The 19,373-nt window shown below is 38.1% G+C and overlaps 1 protein-coding gene across 1 annotated transcript; it reads right to left on the bottom strand.

Annotated features, from left to right (window-relative positions):
• Positions 1–444: 444 nt before the first annotated feature.
• On the bottom strand, positions 445–12,408 carry LOC119729622 (low-density lipoprotein receptor-related protein 2-like). Its single transcript, XM_038202267.1, has 10 exons — positions 12,214–12,408; positions 10,417–10,815; positions 8,186–8,548; positions 7,933–8,052; positions 6,581–6,709; positions 5,078–5,206; positions 3,877–4,002; positions 2,972–3,097; positions 2,027–2,152; positions 445–1,629 (listed from the first exon to the last, which is right to left on the bottom strand). Exons 1-10 carry the CDS (start codon positions 12,281–12,283, stop codon positions 1,499–1,501), a joined length of 1,719 nt encoding a protein of 572 aa, XP_038058195.1. The 5' UTR covers positions 12,284–12,408; the 3' UTR covers positions 445–1,498.
• Positions 12,409–19,373: the final 6,965 nt, after the last annotated feature.

The raw sequence follows: 19,373 nt of genomic DNA, 5'->3' as shown, positions 1-19,373 counted from the left end.
CAACCCAGTGAATGTCTGTATCAGACTCGGACCAAACATCCTGTACTTCACAACAACAGTGTACCCCCGGCCATTTTGTCCCTTCGATGTGCCCACACCTGCACCAGCAGGAATAGCCAGGTGGTAGAATTGTCGGTTGTCGCGCTGAGAAATGCCTAAACTCGGACCTGCGTCTCCAATCATCAAGTCTAGAGTGCATGTACATGCATGTCAAGCGTATCCAAACAACTCGACTCAAACACGAATGAGTAGAATTGCATCATGATCAGTTTTATTTATAAAGTGCCCTTTTAAGGAAGGGGGGAGGGCTTTGAAGCATTTCTCATTGTTTTTGTTCCGCCATCAAGCCTGTAAGTTAAACCATAAGGACTTCTAAAAGACACAGCTTTCTGTTCATGAATATAGGCCTTTTAGTGCTGCAGCAAGCGGTCGCAATAAATTGACGTCAGAGTCGACGAGTTCTTTCGCTTTGTGTACCCTTTCTCGCTGAAATGAACTGAACTTTTCCATCAATAATTAACCAACTGACCGATATATAAATGACCTGTTGGTAGTATAGGCCTAGTTTATATTTAGAATCTGCATAATGAAGCATTCTACAACGTGTGTGTGTGTGTGTGAGGTTCAAACGTCACGGCGACATATCAATTGTTTGCACACTGACACGATAAAGTTCAACTTTGTTTTCTGTGATGCTGCTTTGTCAAGCACACATGTACCAGCAGTTTCTGTTGCTGACTGTGCCTACTAGTTTAGCCTAAAGTATAAGAATTGTACCTTTTTTTTAATTTATTTTCTACTTTTTCAGTCAACACGTTCAACTGCGAATTTTGAAATACGACTGCTCGTTTTAGCTTATGCTTAAAAAACGGATACAAAAGCAGTGCAAAATCAACTTTTAAGGAAATGAAATATGAGGCAATGCCAAGCTAGCTGTAGGTCTTCATCGGTTTCAATTTGGCAAAAATCGAAATTGTGTGTGTGTGTGTGTACATACATGTTTTTGCGAGTATAGTGACATGTTCAGTGTTTTGGTGGGGTTTTTGTATTCTTTTTCCTTTCTTCGATTCTCATTATTTTGTGAGAATTTCATTGACTACACAAAAAGTCACTCGAACAATTACAGGAAGCTAAATAAGCTTCAATTTGTATAATTTGTACAAAGGTTTCCTAAATGTACATTATACATGAATAGTCCTTTCTAAAAAAAAAAATAATAATAACTTCACAACTACAACTTCACAGGGGTAAATAGCATTTCAGGTTAGAACGTTTAAAAAGTACGAAAATGGTAACAAAAATCGTGCCACACTTTTTAAAACTAGGCATGTTCATAGTGGCATCTTCACTGAGAGAACCTTCTAAAAAATGTCTTTCATGAGGTCCAGCGATATATACACACAAGCTACTCAGCTTTTCAACTCTCTTAGGGAATTTGAAATTCGTTGAAATTTCACATTTGTAGCGATTTTTTTTGCTGGGGATTTCTATGTACAGGTCACCCATCGACAGGTCTGCATTTCTTTGGGATGAGACACGTGATGACCACGACGATGACAGCGAAGACGATGTAACCGGTGAAGATACCAGCAAGCTGACCCGGAGACCAGTACGAGAGGATCGGAGGCTCTGTAAGAATAAAACAACGCCAAATGAGACGGGTCCGTGATTCTCCCAGATTTTAGAAGCCCTCATCTTACCAAGTTCTGAAGAAATCTGTCTTATTATACTAGACAAACAAAATATTGATACATATGATGAACCTGCAAGCGTTCTCACTGTACAAAATGCGACGTAGTACGAATTAAGGTGAACAGGGCGAATTATGGTGAACTTGTACCATTTGCTTTTGGTGCATTTTTTTTCTTTGTGAATGCAGTGCTCAACAAATTGCTCAAAATAATACTTAGCCTCAGAGAATGTTATGCTTTTTGAGGAAACAGAAAAAAACATAGGCACATTATTATGGGGTCTCGTACCATAGTGGGTTTTTTTTGGGGGGGGGTGGAGTGGCCATGTCACTTACCACAAACACTTGAACTTTCATCCTGTCCGTCTATGCAGTCCTCATACGAATCACAAAGAGACCGTTCGTCAACGCAGACAAAACCGCCCTCGTCCAGTTTGCATCGGACTCCAGAACTGCAGGAGGCTAAATAAAAAAATTGTTCATTAACACTTAAAGATGTGTTCCCCGTGCTCTTCAAAAGCAAATACAAGACAAAAACCGAAACAAAAAATAATCTGCTGCCGAAGTTTCAGTTTGTATTATGTTTTGTTTAAACGGGGGGGGGGGGGCTACCATTTTACGATTTCATTTTGCACACTAATGACGGAATCCACCATGCGAGAGCCGAATTATTGTCGAAAAAAAATAAAGTATGATTTGTGTTTTACTGAACTTCAGGAGACATTAAACATGCCAGGTACAATTAGTCATGGCCTAGTGACGTTATAGAATAAATGGTTCTGCCGTTGATCAGCAAAGTTAATCCCATGACATACTTAGACGCTATAACATCAGTAAAATCCATGTACCCCCAAAAACATGGCCTTTTGAACGTTGGTGTTTCTCAGAAAATATGCTCAGTATGATTGAAATGTTAAATTGTAACGGAAGAAGAAATTCTAAACTTCATGTCAGTAAAAAAGTCGCCGTCATCGATGCCAAAACGTCAATACTGGTTACTGGTAAAACTGACCTTAAAGTCGGGAAGAAATCGTTCGAAAACGGCCCCAAATCTATGTATTTCTATCAAAATAATAAACATATCAAAACGAATTTTAGCACATACTTGGATCATTATATGGGAAATAAACCCTGAAAGTTGCATGAAAATATGGTCTTCCAAACGGGAGAAATTAATTTTCGAAATTATTTCACAAATGTAAAAGTAACCTTTAGAAATCGCTCTTCGCAACCACACGGCATAAGCCTATATTATGCCACGACGACGAAGTCGGAACTCACCACAGAGAGAAGAGGCTTCATCTTTGCCATCAATGCAGTCGGCTACAGAGTCGCAAATCTTAGAAGATGGTAGACAGATAAACTCTCTAGCGTTTGAATGGCACAGAAAGTTCGACGTACAATTATCTGCAGTCAGTTAACCAACCAAAAAAACAAACAAAGAATAAGCTTCAATTTAATATAAAGCTGAAATAGAAAGGAAACAACTGAGAAGCAAAAACGACAGGATACCTCTCAGACTTCGATATTCCGATGATCCAAAATCAGGAACAAGCTCGGCCTCTGATTAGATTTGACTGTGACTGGGCTGTTGCAAGTGACTATATGCCTTTCAATGTGAATATGCAGGTCCGTTATTTCATTTCTGTCTGCTCTTTTGATATTGTTGAATCCCTCGATCCAAATACATCAGGCTGGGGGGACAGAAGATCTTGATCCGAACCAGGAGGGAATACCAAGTGTAAAGTTGAGACCCCAAAAATCCTTTCCAATTGATAGAACGTTAGATATGAGCGAAGTTCAGTGATGACGCAAACGTGGCTTTGTGGCAGCTGTAATAAGGTCAAGGCAGGCGCCAGAAAAAGGTCTGAAGTACAACAATGCCAAGTGCAGGTACTAACTACGAATGCAAGATGTTCTCGCTGATTCTCAAAAGCGTGGAATTTACTCACTCCCGACCCCGACTGAAATTGGGGACAATAAGATTTAGTGTGAAATTTATACAATCGAATAGTTGAGTTTTCACTCGAGTCTCCACTGGAGTGGTCAAGGTCCCTTTCTTTCCAAATTATATTGATCTAAAATCATAGTGATTTTTACACTCTATTTCGTCTGGGTTCTAGTTTTACTCTTTGGAAATGAGAGTAATTGGAACGGACTTTGACAGACGCGTGGTTCAAACTTACGCACACAAATCGCGTCATCCTCGTCTTCTCCGTCGCTGCAGTCAAGATATCCATCACACATAGCATAAACGCAAAGGGGGCGGCCGTAAAAATCCCGGCAACGAATTCCATCGGAGGAGGGGCAATCTGAACAAATCGAATTCGAGAATTACAGTGCTGCTGCACAGGAGATTGGTTTCGTGGATATTAACGGGTGACACTCAGAATACAATACAGGGTGAGTCGAAAACCACGAAACCCACATGTCGGGACCATTGTTTTAGTGAAGTTCTGCATGTAGCACTTTCAATATCTCAACTTATGAGAGCCCAATTCATAGGCTTTCTTTCAGTCTAAGAATCATCTGAATCACTCATATACTTTTCAAGTTACGGAATTTTAAACGCAACCACCGTTTTTAAAGTTCTGTCCACGGATCACAAAAAGGGAATGACAATATTTCAGCAAAACCAAAACATATCACATAGGGATGTGCGTGAATGGTTTTCGTTTTGCTGAAAGAATGCACGCTTTTTTGTGATCCGTGGACAGAACTTTAAAACGGTGGTTGTGTTTAAAATTCCGTAACTTGAAAAGTACGTAAGTGATTTGAATGATTCCTGTACTAAAAGAAAGCTTATGAATTGGGCTTTTATATCCTAGATTTTGAAAGCGCTACATGTAGAACTTCACTAAAATAATAGTCCTGACATTTGGGTTTCGTTTTTTTACGCACCATGTAGGCATGTACAGCAGCATTTTATTTTACTCATTAGATTAAGGTTCGGTTCAATTCCTATGACATTAATCTCTTTTGTGAGTATGTAATGGTTCTGAGAAGAACCGGTTTTTAACTGTAGATATGAGGGAAGTTGAGTGATGAGCTATAAACGTGGCATCACTTCATCTAAATTCACGGCATTTTGTGGCAGTTGTAACAAGGTCCCGACAGGTGCCAGAAAAGGTCTGGACGACAAGACTGCCAAGTCCAGGTACCGGTACTAACTACGAATGCCAGATGTTGTCGCTGCTTTCCGAAATTCAATAGTTCCAGTTTTCACTCGAGTCTCCACTGGAGCGGACTTCTTTTTCTTTCAAATTATTTTGATCTGATCTTGGAGTGATTTTTACACTCTAAATCACCTGATTTCTAGTGTCACTCTTTTGGAAGTGAGACTGAGTAAATGGAACTGACTTCGACGGACTCGTGGTTCAATCTTACCTCCGCAAAGCGCCTTATCCTCGTCTTCTCCGTCTCGGCAGTCGGACTTTCCATCACAAGTTTTTTTAGGATGAACGCAAAGGGGGTAGCCGGAATCATCCAGGCAACGAAGATCTTCATTGTAGCACGCTATAGAAGTGACGACGACGACGAAAACAGTAATATATAATATCACCGAAAAATATACCATTAATAGGAGACATTCCCATAGACTTGTGCACAAATATAATGATCCAACTTTCGTGACCCCTACCCCCAATTTTACCCTATCCTACCCCAAGAATTTCGGTATTTTACCAATTGGACCACGAGCAATCGGTCAGGCCTGTTTGCGACACAGGCATTGTGCCTGTAAATAGGAGCTGAGGCATTACGGAGACATTGAAACGTCTCCCTCATTCCACATGTCTCCCAAAGGTATAACTTCTGACGCTAAACTGTCTCCCAAATATAATTTGCGATAGTAATGATATAGCCGAAACATATACTATAAGGGAGACATTCCCATAGACTTGTGCACAAATAATTGTATTGTTTTTGTACTGCGCAAATTCCAAGATAAAATACAGATATGTTCATATGCGCTTCAAGGGCGGATCCAGAACACAATTTTAGGGGGGGGCCAAAAAAAATTTGGTTCCCCCCCCAAAAAGTGGGTCAAAAGAATTACGGCGTGGGGTTCGGGGCCCGCTTAAGGGCCCCGAAATTTTTTTGGATTCTAGATGCTCTGTTGTGCGATCTGAGGCAATTTATGACCACTTTAACCAAAAAAAATTGGTTTCGTTTTTTTTTTGGGGGGGGGGGGGCATGGCCCCCTTTGCCCCCCCCCCCCCGGATCCGCCCTTGATGCGCTTTCCATGTAAACATTCTAAAATATAGTCTTAAAAAAATTTTAAAGGATGCAATCTTGTATAAAGAGTAAAAAGAAATGCATTAAACAATAATTACATTATTGAAGGGGAACAAATTAATTTAAAAGATAACCCGTAAAAAAGTGGAAAAGCAGGGCTACATTTGCGTCTCTCTGACGAGATATTCAATAGAGGGCGGACAAAGGAAACATTTTAAAAAGAGAAACGGGCCGTGAGGGCATCCTTTTTTAAACTCCTCGCAAAAACAATTACATCAACAAGAGGCAATGAGCATGTTGCATAATTTAGTTTAACTATTCGGTTCGTTAGTACAAACGTCATACACGCGTGCGCACAGTACCAGCGCCCATTGGATAAACACTCAAGTTGCGCGTAGCTTCCGGTTCCAATGGTTCCAATGCTGCTTTAATGGGCAGTGGCCGTGTTTTAAACTGAACTGACGTCACACTAACGAACCGGATATAATGGCGCAACAGCAATACATGTTTTGCAGCCGACCGATATACCCTACTTCAGAGCAAGAGGCAAACTAATATGAGAACCAAATAAAAAGGGACGATCTTACAAACAAACAAAAAAGATCAAAAGCGACATTTAATGGGCATGTATGGAGGCCTCGAGGAGCACTTACAAATACAACGGGAGTCGTCTTCGTCTCTGTCGTTCTGGCAGTCGTCAACTCCATCGCACATCTTTTCCACTGGAATGCACACCCATTCGTTTGTGGGAGTCACGCATTTAACGTCAGATTCACAGGTAGCTGTACAAGTAAAACACGTCAAAAACCCTAACCGTTACAAGAGCTACAATCAAGCCAAATCTCGCTGGGCCCCCAACCCCCCAGCACCCGGTCAATGTTGTCTCTCATTGCGCGGTGTGTGCTCCATCCCCTGAAGAGAACTCATTGCGCGGTGTGTGCTCCATCCCTGAAGAGAACAACATTGACCGGGGGCGGGGGAGTTGGTGACCGTTGGAGGCTAAGGTTTTTTCCAAGTGTCCCAACCATTTTGGCCGGGATTGCAGCTTCCAGGCTGACCTGAAAGTGTGAATAAAACAACCAACGAACTCTTGGAGATGACGTGACTTCTGGCAAGGCCTACCTGTTTTGTGTGTGTGAATGGATTGTTGTTTGTTTTTGGAGAAGGGGTATCTAATATAAACTGGTTTTGTTTGCTCTTCCTTGTTTCCAAAAAAAAAGTGAAACGACGTTTAAGATTGGAAATCACCCTTATTTGCGAGACATGAATTGATTGTTCTCTATATAGCCAAAGTGGGGCCAAGACGTTAAATGCATGTTATGGCTTCGGGCCTCTTCTTTAATTGTGTTCCGTTTTTGCCCTTCCCAATATAATTATGTATTCCAATCTGGGTTGGGGTGGGGTGCATGGCCGGGTTAAACCCCATTTCCGTTGAAATCGGCATAATAATATTAACATATCCTACAATGTCTGTCTGTCTGTCTGTCTATCTGTCTGATATCTGTGTGTCTTTTTTTAAAATGTATAATGAGTTGTGCGGAAGCACAAAATTCAATGGTTAACCCTAACATTCCTGAATCCTCCATCCTCATATGATTTTGCACACCCCTAGGGAGTTAGGCTATTTTATGCCGGTGCTTACATGGTATATAATGCTCCGATTTCACTGTCCTCTGAAGTCACGATTGGCGACTGAAAAAAAAATACTTTTAAATTTTGATATTTTTTGGCAAATTTGTTTCTTTCAGACTTTTAATGGTTAAATATTACAACATTATCTCTATGAAACCACTCCGAAAACGTGTCGCTAAAAATTACTCAAAACACGACGCTGATGCTGAAAAAGTGACATAATTTCTTCACCAAGGATTACCACGCCCACTTTGGGTCAACATGCAAATTGATGTCAAAGTATATATTAGTACAGGCCACTCAGCTAGCGCTTGCCGCGCAAAGCGCGGCATCCCACTAGCAGTAAAAAGAAAATTGAACTGTGAAAACTTACTGCAATTCTTCTCATCGCTTCCGTCCGGACAGTGGTCATAACCATCGCAGTTACCACCCATCCAATAGCAAATACGGTAATTTTCACACGGGACTTCATCAGAGAAAAAACATTCCCAATCTGGAAACAAAGAGAGTTAAACATGAATGACAGCGGTGTCGATGGTGCACGGTGGTGATAGTAGTGGTGAGTGGTGAGTGGAGGTGAACCGCAAGTTGCGATGACGTCAGTGCAAAGAAAACGACAGGCTTACCTTCAGAGGAAGTCGTGATCTCCATGACTGCTCCTTCATCTAGGTCTTGCGAATCCGTTTCAAACTTGATTGTCAGGAAACGGCCGAAAGACTCAAATTCATAAGGTGGATTATTAAATGCACAATATTTTATAAATTCCTCGCCATTTGTCCCGCTTGCATCGTAGTACTTCAGACAATCATTCTCCCCCAGTGACCCTTGAACAATTCTAATCAGCAGCCTGTGATCAATCTGGGTGTACAGCGTCATGGTACAATTGATGTCCTTGTCGTAGAACTTGCCCCTGTTGGTGTGAAGCCAAATGGTCTGATTGGGATGCACCAGTGTGTCGTTCGAACAGAAGTCCTCCATGAAGTAGGTCGCTGTAATTAAAGAAAAACGGAACATTTACTCCAGACAATCGTTACTGAAACAAGACTAGACAACCATAGTAAAGCTGGTCCCAGAGTGCACATAATACAATTGAATTCAGAAAGGCTGACACTTTCGTAGAATAAGCTGCACTTAACGGCACACCTTGGAGAAGCCTTGAATTCGCAGTTCGCAGGAGTCTGACTGATTTCCCACGCTGTCATGAAAGTGCATGAAGCAATTAAGCGGCGAACGAGTGATGTATGGTGTTCCTTAACGCGCGTGGCGCACTTCGACTTTGCCCCCGATTTTCCTCATGCAGTGTTGCCAAACCTCTTCGTAGAAAAACTTCATTCATTTAAAAACTGGTACTATTACCTTAATAATGCTTGCTGTTGAACTTTGTGAACAATTTTAGTTTGTCATGAAATTCAGTCCGAAATTCCAAAACAGTGGCGTCCGGATATTGGGCACAGATTCGGTCGAGTGTTCCCTTAAACGTGGCGCACTTGAACAAATCTCGGAAAATCCCGCATTAACATTTACGAATTTCTTTGAAAGTTGATGAATTCTGATAAATCAATATTATCTCCACTCACATACGCAACTATAACTTTGTTACCAATTATTTCTTACTTTTGGATGAAAGTTTGAACTTTGTGCACTTCGAAAATAAATCGGAAAATAACGCCAAAATAGTATTTCCCTGAAACTTTGGAGCAGGTACGTAAACTCAAGATTTACGAACGAGACTTTTTAGAGCTTGGTACAATTTCACTTTCTGTGAAATTGAGATAACAACTCTGTTCTATTATACAAAGCACTAGAGGCGAAAAATCACTTGGTGCACCACGTTGGGGGCCGCGCCATGCTATGGTACATCAACAATAGGCCTATTTGTCGTGGGGAACATGGTGCTTGTGCGCTTGGGCAAGGCACTTTACTACGACTGCCTCTCTCCACCCAGGCGTAGTAAATGGGTACCTGGTAGGAAGAAATTCCTTCAATGCTGGAGCGCCGTAATGGCAGCCGTGCTAAAGCCAGGGTAATAATAGAGCGCCACGAGCATAGTGACGGATATGAGTGTTATACAAGAAGCCACTATTATTATTATTATTATTAGTTACTACATCGCATACAAAACCAGCCTAATTCTTAAGTGTGAGTCAGTCGGTCAGTCAGTTGCAAAGAGGATATGCTGGTTACTGTCTCTGGGACAAGCAAATGAAGTGGAGAAAAATCGATAAACGAATCGACAATTACAGATAAACGAATCGATGATTGCAGATAAACGAAATGATGATTATAGATAAACGAATCGATGATTATAAATAACGAATCAATGATTACAGATAAACGAATCGATGATTATAGATAAACGAATCGATGATTATAGATAAACGAATCGATGATTGTAGATAAACGAATCGATGATTAATTATAAATGAATCAATGATTATATATAAATGAATCGATGATTATAGATAAACGAATCGATTATTATAAACAACGAATCGATGATTATAGATAACGAATCGATGATTATAGACAAACGAATCGATGATTATAGATATACGAATTGATGATTTTAGACAAACCAATCGATGATTACAGATAAACGAATCGATGATTATAGATACACGAATCGATGATTTTAGACAAACCAATCGATGATTACAGATAAACGAATCGATGATTATAGATAAACGAATCGATGATCATAAATAAATGAATCGATGATTATAGATAAATGAATCGATGATTATAGATTATAGATAAACAAATCGATGATTATAGATAAACGAACTGATTTTAGATAAATGAATCGATGATTATAGATAAACGAATCGATGATTATAGATAAATGAAAACCCCCTACCTCCCTCCGGAAACGGTATGAGCAAGATGTCGAAGCTATCTCTTCTAGGAACGATTTCGTCTGTGGTGTCTACGGCAAAAAGAATGGCAGGTCCCGTGGTGAAGAGTTTGATGTATTCATTGCTTGATCCGCATCTGCGCACCATGGAACTTGCCGAGGTGGTGTTGCCGTCAAAGAGTGATACGCAGGTTCCCTCTTCCATATACACCCAGATTAATTTCACGGAGAAAAGCGCTGATGTGTAGGTCAAGACCAGAGAACAGTTGTCGTCGGACTTATCTCTCCAGTCACTTAACGCGACTGTAACGCTGCTCCCGTATGGAACATCATTGGAGATGTCAGTTGATACGCTGTCGTTGCGAGCACAGGCACTGAATTCGTACAAATAGTAGACCGAATCTGAAGGCAAGAATGGGCAGACCGAGTTTCCAATCTTACTGCTATACCATTTAAAGGTAGTTCGTTTAAAGGTAGAGTCCATCATTTGCAGCTATCCAAAAAGTAACTGATAAAATCATTGCTGAGTTTAAAGATAGTAATGGCACTAAACTCCCTGTGAAATTATACCTTTTGGTGGACTTGCTGTCATTTTGAAGGGTCATCGTAATTTTTCCCCATTCATTTCCTTCTTTCATTTCAAAAAATTTTAAATTTGAAAGTACTTTGTGTTTTGTTGTTCTTGGTAATGTTTACGCTTTTCGTTTGGCAACTGAACTCTGAGCTCTGTAGCCCACACCCCCAGTATCACGCGAACGAATGTGCCGAATTGCGATTTAGGACATAAGGACAACTCTCATTAACAACCACCCATAACAGAAGCATGAAAGTGATGGATATAGGACGAATTCAATCTTTGAATGCTGTTATCATCGGCAACAGCCGACATGAATTCAATCTGTATTGACGGATACAATCATTCTTGACCTCTGATGAGTGCTCAAAACGGTTAACCAAACTTTGAAATTGAATGATAAATTACTAAATTCATATCGCCAAAAGCATCTGATTTTATTCTTGGACGAATTCAAAGTATATAAATTGGTGAACTGGAATAGAAAACTTTTAAAATAGCCAGAAAAAATACCTATAATTCCAGACTCAATGTTTTATGTGATAGCACATACCGTAAGCGTTACAACAACATTGTTTGATCCCCGAAGCTGATAACTAATTCATCAAACTTTACCAGTGTTACTGTTACACTGTGCGTACGGTGGTTAAAGGATTTGTAGCGGGTTTTTAGTTCGTAAATAATGCTTTCATCAGTAATTTTGTCATTGTACAAAATAAATATTTTTTGGACTTTGATATACAGAAGAAATAGCTTTATCAACAGGGCTGAAAAATTTGACATCACAATTTGGACCCTCTTTATATCATCAGGGTATTTTGGGGGGTCAATTCTTTTCACACAAAAGTGTCTTTTTGTTTTTATATATTTGCTGGTCAATCAAACTTAAAATCTAGAGCGAACTGAAATCACAAAAGACATTTCAATCAATTGTATTATTTTGTAATTACTGTAGGCTGTAGTCCTAATTATATATATAATGCATAATTTTTAAAAAATTACGGATTCATCTGGCAAATTATGACGAACGAAAAAATTATTTGATTGAAAGTAAAAATTGTATCCTGGGAAAAAGTGTCTGGTATAGGCAGTCTTTGCAGCATTTTGCACATTTTTGGCGGGGGAAAAAACAAAACAAACAAAATTTAGAGCGAAATTATAAGCTTGGCCGACATTCATTTATTTAGTTTGAATCCCAATAGGCTCCTCTATTAAAATATACTTACCTTCAAGTTGCCCATCTGAACCGGCAACCATCAAGACCACCAGATATAATATGATTCTAATACTCTCCATAATGGCTGTGGCAGAACACAGTATAGTAGTGGACAAGATATCATATACAATTATTTCTAACGAGTAACGATGCTACTTCTTGCTCAAACAAAACTGGTCGAATATTGTGACCCGTGCAAGCTGTTCCAATACTATTGTCGCACCATGGTACCAGGCCTGGAGCCATGACTGGCCAATGCTATTTAGTTTCTATGAACGCTGCCGAAGTCCACTTGAGCGGATATAGCGACCTAGATTTTTAGCCAAGCACCACCGCGAACGCACCTTGTTATCTGCATGTTATTGTGTTTGTCAGGAAGATATGATTTTTTTTTCAGTGATAAAGTTACGCGTATACTCACTACTCTCCTAGGTGTTTGGACGAGCATCAAATTAAAGCTTATTTCCTCATCTTTCATTTTCCGTTCATTTTGTGGGGGTTAACCGATGAATTTTGGGAGAAAAGTCCATCCATGATCACCCCTATTAAAGCAGTCCTGAAGCCCATTTTGAAAATGGACGCCAATATGCTTCATTGCATAATACTATTTTAGAGCCATTGTAGTGCCTAATTTCATATATTTCACAACTTTCTCGCAAAGAAAACCCTCGCAGTCTCACAACAAATAATGATGACAGTTTATTTCACAGCAAAATGCTGATTGGACAATCTGAGTATAAGACCAGAAAAAGCTTCTTGTGTCCGGGCTTTTTTTCGTTAAAAAGGAAGAAGGCGGCCGCCCTTATTGTCCCCCAAGATGGCGGATTTTCAAAGAAGGCGGATATATTCTTTCATTTTCTCGACTCTTTTTGCTGATACAATTGTGTACCCTTATCTGCCAGATTTCGATTTTTTTCTGGAAACAAATTAAAAAAAAAAAAGAAGACAAAAATAGGCCGAATGTTATGCGTATCCAGATTTTGGAACAAAGTTGAAAGTGTGGGAGGAATTATGTGTACCATCGTAGCAGTTGTGAGGTGCTTTCATTTCCTAAAAGTGAAAAAAAAAAAATCGGAAACCACCTTTTCGAAGTTAAGATCGTAGGCATATATTGGCGTAAACACGTGGATTGCGAGCTCCGTTTGCTTAGGCTACTACGGCCTTGGCCCTACCTGCCGGGTACCTGAACTTCTAAATACGCCACATGATCAGCTAACCGGAACATAGGCGTGTGGGAACCGTAGAGCAGCCACCCAGTGAGCAGTGCTTATAAAGTTATAAATCTAGTGTAGAGACTAGAGTGGAGTTGTACATTATGGCTGGTTCAACATGCCCAAAACTGATTGGAAAATTGAAGATGGATAATGTACCCAAATATAATTTTATCACATCAGCGTAACTATATACATGAAACTGAAAAGACCTGCCCGAATGAAATGTCAAGGAAAATGGACTGAAACCAGCCCAAACTGACCCGAAACCAGCCCAAACTGATCCACACCCAACCCAGTAAGTGTCTGCATCAGACTCGGACCAAACATCCTGTACTTCACAACAGTGTACCCCATTTCGCCCCTTCGATGTGCCCATACCTGCACTAGCAGAAATAGTCGGGTGGTAGAATTGTGTTGTCGCTTGAGAAATGCCTAAACTCGGACCGGCGTCTCGGATTATCAAGTTTAGAGTGCATGTACATGCATGTTAAACCGTAACGTATCCAAACAACTCGACTCAAACAGTTAAGAACGAGTAGAATAATACCACATAAATTGTATTTATAAAGTGCCCTTTTTTAGAAGAGTTTTAAATGAGAGGCAACATCTCACGAAAGAACACAAGATGGGCAACTAATTACAACTCCATTTGATTTATGTACTGATTTAATAACACCCTGAGAATCAATTTGTCACCACAAAAGACAGAGCGCAGACTGTGCGCGGCTCTAGACCGTCCTCGCTGTTGATGCAATATCGGCATACGAATTGCAGAGGGCGCCCTCGTAAATGCATGAAAAACCGAACACCACGGTCACGTCAATTAAATATGTCAGAGAACAAATCGGTCATACAGTGACGAAAATCAGCTCAAAATAGTCAATTCCAATCACTCAGTCAATGATTTTTAGAAACTCAAGCCCGTAGCCAGTTCAGTGTGAGGACTCGTACTCGGCTTTCCCCCTACAATCAGTTTATGTATTTTATAATGTACGATTAATCGGTACGGTGGATGATCATAAGCCAACGATATAAGTTTTGTTGAGGAAAAGAGTGGTTTTAGTTGAAACCAAGTCGATATTCTACCGAAATTTTGACAAGTTCAGACATTCACATTAGTATAAGAAGCAGTTAATGTCTTCCAGATATAGTGCGCTCTAGAAAGTGATGTTTATTATCATTTAAGAATTAGATACATTTCGCATATGGTAAACCTGTTTTGGCTATAAGAAAGTACGTTTTGAGCTTTGCAAATTTCTGAGTTTGGGAGCCTAAAATGAAACTGCAAAAAGGGCTTCTTGAAATTCCAAATTATTCCATTATCGACTCAACGACCCTCGAAATTCCCCAGCAGGATTCTACAATCTAAAGAGCCTAGGCTACTGCTCCAGGGTTGCATAAGATCTTTTCCACAAACGTGGTGGTGCCGATGTCCGAGTTGCAGTGTAGGAAATTGGCTTAATCAGGACTTTCCTGGACTACTTCCGGATGATTTGTAAAAGTGTGTTGCACCATCCCGGTGAAATCAGACTCAGCTTTTTTATGAAATGAGAAATGCAGTCAAGCGAATGACGATTGGAAAGTAATGCACAATAAGTGTATTTCCAAATTAAATGTGTTTTTGTGACACTACACCATTGATGACTGATTCATGATTATTCATCAGATGGGATTTTTTGCGTCAGGGTGATATAAATCAAATTAGGTTTTGCCCTTCACCGGTTTATAAACACTGTATACTCAGTGTGTCACCTCCAGAGTGAAAGTTGGAAAAAATCAGTCGTTGGGACTCGAACCCACGACCTCCTGCTTTCTAGTGCAGATGTCTTACCGCTCGACCACCGAGCTTACTGGCAGGCCCGGATGAAGTGTTTCATGGGCCATACTCCGCCCGAGCCACCGACACCAATTCAGCGCATAAAGCACTGTACAAATCAAGCCAGGCCAAACTGGTATATGTCCTAGCTCTAAAAGTCTGTTGGCACGAATGATTGGTTATGTTAACCAATGTTGTTTTTAAAGTGTACTGGCAAGGTTTTAGCGAAAGATCTCCGTTTAAACATCCTCATTTAAACATCATTTCCGATAGACTGCATGCATGTCTACAAGCTAAAGGCTTACCAATTAAAATTTTTAACTCCCCAGAAGAGTGAAATTTTGACAAATTTTCATGAAAATGCAACGTTAACCCCTTACAATTTAAAACTTCCAGGAAAAGTCAAATTTTCCCCAAGTTTGATTAAAATACAAGGTTAACCCCTTACATTTTGAAACTTCCACAAAAAAGTCAAATTTTCACAAATTTTCACAAAAATGCAAGGTTAACCCCTTACAATTTGAAACTTCCAAGAAAAGTCACATTTTGACCAATTTTCATGAAAATACAAGGTTAACCCCTTACATTTTGAAACTTCCAAAAAAAGTCAAATTTTGACAAATTTTCACAAAAATGCATGATAAACCCCTTACAATTTGAAACTTCCAAGAAAAGTCAAATTTTGCCAAATTGTGATGAAAATTCAAGGTTAACCCCTTACAATTTGAAACTTCCTAGGAAAGTCAAATTTTGCAAAATTTCATTAAAATGCAAGGTTAACCCCTTACAATTTGAAACTTCCAGGAAAAGTCAAATTTTCCCCAAGTTTGATTAAAATGCAAGGTTAACCCCTTACATTTTGAAACTTCCACAAAAAAGTCAAATTTTCACAAATTTTCACAAAAATGCAAGGTTAACCCCTTACAATTTGAAACTTCCAAGAAAAGTCAAATTTTTCCAAATTTTGATGAAAATTCAAGGTTCACCCCTTACATTTTGAAACTTCCACAAAAAAAGGCAAATTTTCACAAATTTTCACAAAAATGCAAGGTTAACCCCTTACAATTTGAAACTTCCAAGAAAAGTCACATTTTGACCAATTTTCATGAAAATACAAGGTTAACCCCTTACATTTTGAAACTTCCAAAAAAAGTCAAATTTTGACAAATTTTCACAAAAATGCATGATAAACCCCTTACAATTTGAAACTTCCAAGAAAAGTCAAATTTTGCCAAATTGTGATGAAAATTCAAGGTTAACCCCTTACAATTTGAAACTTCCTAGGAAAGTCAAATTTTGCAAAATTTCATTAAAATGCAAGGTTAACCCCTTACAATTTGAAACTTCCAGGAAAAGTCAAATTTTCCCCAAATTTGATTAAAATGCAAGGTTAACCCCTTACATTTTGAAACTTCCACAAAAAAGTCAAATTTTCACAAATTTTCACAAAAATGCAAGGTTAACCCCTTACAATTTGAAACTTCCAAGAAAAGTCAAATTTTTCCAAATTTTGATGAAAATTCAAGGTTAACCCCTTACATTTTGAAACTTCCACAAAAAAGTCAAATTTTCACAAATTTTCACAAAAATGCAAGGTTAACCCCTTACAATTTGAAACTTCCAAGAAAAGTCACATTTTGACCAATTTTCATGAAAATACAAGGTTAACCCCTTACATTTTGAAACTTCCAAAAAAAGTCAAATTTTGACAAATTTTCACAAAAATGCATGATAAACCCCTTACAATTTGAAACTTCCAAGAAAAGTCAAATTTTGCCAAATTGTGATGAAAATTCAAGGTTAACCCCTTACATTTTGAAACTTCCTAGGAAAGTCAAATTTTGCAAAAATTTCATTAAAATGCAAGGTTAACCCCTTACAATTTGAAACTTCCAGGAAAAGTCAAATTTTCCCCAAGTTTGATTAAAATGCAAGGTTAACCCCTTACATTTTGAAACTTCCACAAAAAAGTCAAATTTTCACAAATTTTCACAAAAATGCAAGGTTAACCCCTTACATTTTGAAACTTCCAAAAAAAGTCAAATTTTGACAAATTTTCACAAAAATGCATGATAAACCCCTTACAATTTGAAACTTCCAAGAAAAGTCAAATTTTGACAAATTTTCACAAAAATGCATGATAAACCCCTTACAATTTGAAACTTCCAAGAAAAGTCAAATTTTGCCAAATTGTGATGAAAATTCAAGGTTAACCCCTTACAATTTGAAACTTCCCAGGAAAGTCAAATTTTGCAAAATTTCATTAAAATGCAAGGTTGTCCCCTTACAATTTGAAACTTCCAGGAAAAGACAAATTTTCCCCAAATTTGATTAATATGCAAGGTTAACCCCTTACATTTTGAAACTTCAAAAAAAAGGTCAAATTTTGACAAATGTTCACGAAAATGCAAGATTAACCCCTTACAATTTGAAAATTCCAAGAAAGGTAAATTTTGCCCAAATTTGATAAAAATGCAAGGTGAACCACTTACAATTTGAAACTTCCAAGAAAGTCAAATTTTCATGAAAATGCAAGGTTAACCCCTTACAATTTCAAACTTCCCAGAAAAGTGAAATTTTGCCTAGTTTTGATGAAAATGAAGGTTAACACCTTACAATTTGAAAGTTCCCAGGAAAGTCAAATTTTGCCACATTTTTATGAAAATGCAAGGTTAAACCCTTAATATTTTAAACTTCCAAGAAAAGTCAAATTTTGACCAATTTTCATGAAAATGCAAGGTTAACCCCAAACAATTTGAAACTTCCAAGAAAAGTCAAATTTTGCCCAAATTTGACTAAAATGCAAGGTTAATCCCTTACATTTTGAAACTTCCAAGAAACGTCAAATTTTGCCAAATTTTTGAAAAATCAAGGCTAATCCATTAAAATTTGAAACTTCCCAGAAACTTGAAATTTTCATGAAAATGCAAGGTTAACCCTCTATAATTTTAAAAGTTCTAAAAAAGTAAAATGTTGCCCAATATTGATAAAAATGCAAGGTTAACCCCTTACAATTTGAAAATTCCAAGAAAAGTCAAACTTTGACCAATTTTGATGAAAATGCAATGTTAACCCCTTACAATTTGAAACTTCCCAGAAAAGTGACATTTTGCCTTGTTTTGATGAAAATGCAAGGTTTAACAGCTTACAATTTGAAACTTCCCAAGAAAGTCAAATCTGGACCAATTTTCATGAAAATGCAAGGTTTACCCCATATAATTTGAAACTTCCCAGAAAAAAAACAAATTTTCCCCAATTTTGATGACTGAATGCAAAGTTAACCCTTTTAAAATTGAAACTTCGAAGAAAAAGTCAAATTTTTACCAAGTTTCATGAAAATGCAAGGCTAACCCCTTACAATTTAAAACTTCCCAGAAAAACCATGTTTTTTCAAATTTTCATGAAAATGCAAGGTTAACCCCTTACAATTTAAAATGTTCTGAAAAGTCAAATGTTGCCCAATATTGATGGAAATGCAATATTAACCCCTTACAGTTTGAAACTTCCTAGAAAAGTCAATTTTCCCCCAATTTTGATGAAAATGCAAGGTTTACCCCTTACAATTTGAAACTTCCCAGAAAAACCATATTTTTTTCAAATTTTGGTGTAAATGCAAGGTTAACCCCTTACAATTTTAACTTTCCAAGAAAAATCAAATTATTAAACTCCTTCATTTGATGAGATAGAGGAAATTACTGCTGCCGATGAAAAAAAGGAAAACTATTGCGGAAGAAAATGTCTTTGCTACGTGAACTGGATAAAGAAACAATATTCGAATTACAACACTTTGCTTTCATTGTCTATTTATTCATCATCATTGGATATATATTCAGAATCTGTGAAAAATATTTATCACACAATAGTCATGCACTCTCGGTATCTGTAGATTTTACAGAGATTCATGCTAACAATAACAAAAATATATGGAAAGATCCAAATAAGCTAAAACTACAGATTAATATTTTGAAATTAATTAGAAGCAAAATATACATTTTATTAATATTCAGTTGTTATACAATAGATTATCATAGCTAGGTTCGCTGTTACATTTTATGAATGTTTGTTGTTTGCTTGTTTTTTTTTAATGCCAAATAAATAATAATAAAATAATAATAATAATAAGAGATTTGTATTTTTGTG

This window comes from Patiria miniata, unplaced genomic scaffold (assembly GCF_015706575.1).
Source record: "Patiria miniata isolate m_02_andy unplaced genomic scaffold, ASM1570657v1 HiC_scaffold_21, whole genome shotgun sequence".
Lineage (NCBI taxonomy): Eukaryota > Metazoa > Echinodermata > Asteroidea > Valvatida > Asterinidae > Patiria > Patiria miniata.
This window is presented reverse-complemented; position numbering and strand designations above follow the sequence as displayed.